The sequence below is a fragment of the Pinus tabuliformis genome, chromosome 7 (assembly GCF_031772625.1).
Source record: "Pinus tabuliformis cultivar Carrire ecotype Pingquan chromosome 7, CPIR1, whole genome shotgun sequence".
NCBI lineage: Eukaryota > Viridiplantae > Streptophyta > Pinopsida > Pinales > Pinaceae > Pinus > Pinus tabuliformis.
Window position 1 is genome coordinate 425,950,348 of NC_142293.1, and position 2,342 is coordinate 425,952,689.

Sequence of the window (2,342 nt, forward strand, 5' to 3'; positions counted from 1 at the left end):
TGGATCTGAGCCGCAATAATCTCACTGGAACGATTCCTCCAGAAATAGGAAATTTAATTAATTTAGAGGTTTTAAATCTCAGCGCAAACTCATTGGAAGGCAGCATACCGGCAGTAGTTGGTCACCTTCAGATGTTGGAGAAATTAAATTTGAGCGTAAACGCACTAACATGAAGGATCCCTGGTTCATTGGGGAATTGCGGACAATTAGGTGAGCTATACCTGGCTAGAAATAAACTGAGCATGACCATTCGTTTGGAGTTGGGAATGCTAGCAGACACTCTCATATATGGGTTAGATCTAAGCTAGAACAATCTTTCAGGATCTCTTCCTCCTCAGATTGGAAGCTTGACATTACTTGAATCCTTGGACGTCTTCCATAACCAGCTCTCCGGTCAGATTCCTCAGTCTTTCCTAGACAGGAGGAGCCTGGATCATTTCAATTTCTCTTTCAAACTTTTTACAGGGAGCATTCCTTCGTTGAGGAAATTTTTACAAGGTCCGTAGAATGCATTTGAGGGAAATCTAGGTCTCTGTGGACCTCCGACAACCAAGAATTGTTCCAATGCAGAAGTTGCACGTAATAAGAAAAGAATAAGCTCGATGGCAGTGGCGGGGATTACCATCGCCTGTTTTGGGACCATAATCACTTTCAGCCTTGCGTTGATGTACATGATAAAAATATCAAGGTCGAGGAAGGAGCAACACAACAATGAAGATGCTACAATGGGTATTAATTCGGCAGATGGGCGAGGTATAATCGAATACAGAGATATAGTAGAAGCTACTGAGAACTGCAGCGATGATTACGTCATCGGCTCTGGCACATCCGGGATGGTGTACAAGGTAGCTATTCCAGGACGAGACAAAATTCTTGCGGCCAAGTGCTTAAAAGTTAAAAGTAGCAAATCATGGCATGGAAGACAATGCATATTGCAGTCTGAGGCACGAGATCGAATCATTGAAGCACGCCCGTCACAGAAACATCCTGCGTCATCGAGACCTGATAAGAGAGAATGATGGAACGAATGATGAAATAGTTCTTTCGTGTGACTACATGGTCAAGGGATCGTTGTGGGAATATCTGGGTGGAGCATCGAAACGTCCTAATCATAGGCTGGACTGGGGGACTCGGTACAACATTGCAGTCGGCGTGGCAGAGGGACTCAAATATCTATACCACGACTACGAACCTCCAATAATTCACTGCCACAAAAAGTCTGCCAACATATTGTTGGATGATGAATATGCAGCACACATCGCAGATTTTGGACTTGCCAGGCTACTGAAAAATCCATCAGTGGAATCTGAATCTAGTTCTCTTTTTGGAGTGACTCTTGGCTACATTGCACCCGGTACTAAATCTCCATTTGTTTTATGTTTACAAAGTTGAAGGAATCCACGCATTATTGTTATTATTATGCTAGTAAATCATATTCCATTTGATGCGAATAGTCATAAACTCCTAAGATTAATGTTTTGTGCAGAATGTGGGTATGGAGTGAAAGCATCAACAAAGCAAGACGTGTATAGCTTCAGAGTGGTGTTATTTGAAATGGTAAGCAGAAAGCCTCCAGCGGTAGAAGAGGACGATGAAGAATTTGTGCATATCACCTCATGGGCTGCGAAGATGACGCAGGAAAGGAGAATTGATGAAATAATTGACGAGGGTTTGAGAAGTAGCAGTAATTATAATAACGTGAAGGATAAAATAGTGACGATAATGGAGATTGCCACGCTTTGTAGTCGATCTGCTCCCAGTGTCAGGCCGCCAATGAACGTGGTTGTTGACATGCTTAATTGTGTAAAATCTGAACAGCCCACCGTCTCTTCTCCGTTCCCATAGAAAAAAGGGCATTTTTTTTAAATGATGATAGGTGTGTTCTTTTTATTTTGATAGAGTTGTTTATTTGGAAAAGAATTTTCAAAATTTTTAATTATCAATGATATTAAGATGAATAATAGGATTTATATTTGGCTAAATATTTGTATTTATTTATAAATAAAAGATTGGGATTTATGATTTATTTTTAAATTGTTTATGTTTTATTTTTATTTTAAATTAAATTAAATTGATTAATTAAAAATGTTAGTGATATGAGGTTGTGTTATAGAAAATAAGTGATGGTTGATTTTTTAAACATGTGTTATTGATAATTATTGATACATAGTGTTGTAACAATATCTATTTAAATATTAATAATCTTTATTGTAAAGTTGAGAATAAATCTCCATAATTAATGGTTAACAACCTTGTTACATATTTTTTTAACTATATATTTTTAATGATTTTTTAAATTCTAATAAGAGATATGTATGATGAAGGAGGTGCATGCTTATCAT

At 37.8% G+C, this 2,342-nt stretch overlaps 1 protein-coding gene across 1 annotated transcript; it reads left to right on the forward strand.

The window, feature by feature from the left end:
* The first annotated feature begins 1,056 nt into the window (after positions 1–1,056).
* On the forward strand, positions 1,057–1,845 carry LOC149247774 (receptor-like serine/threonine-protein kinase At1g78530). The gene is made up of 2 exons (XM_089445555.1): positions 1,057–1,354; positions 1,487–1,845. Exons 1-2 carry the CDS (start codon positions 1,057–1,059, stop codon positions 1,843–1,845), a joined length of 657 nt encoding a protein of 218 aa, XP_089301681.1.
* The last annotated feature ends 497 nt before the right edge of the window (positions 1,846–2,342 follow it).

Bases quoted from the DNA above. Each gene is read 5' to 3' on its own strand.
- LOC149247774 (XM_089445555.1), top strand. From the start codon at position 1,057: ATGGTCAAGGGATCGTTGTGGGAATATCTGGGTGGAGCATCGAAACGT. The intron at 1,355-1,486 runs GTACTAAATCTC...TGTTTTGTGCAG, and splicing joins TCTTGGCTACATTGCACCCG to AATGTGGGTATGGAGTGAAA.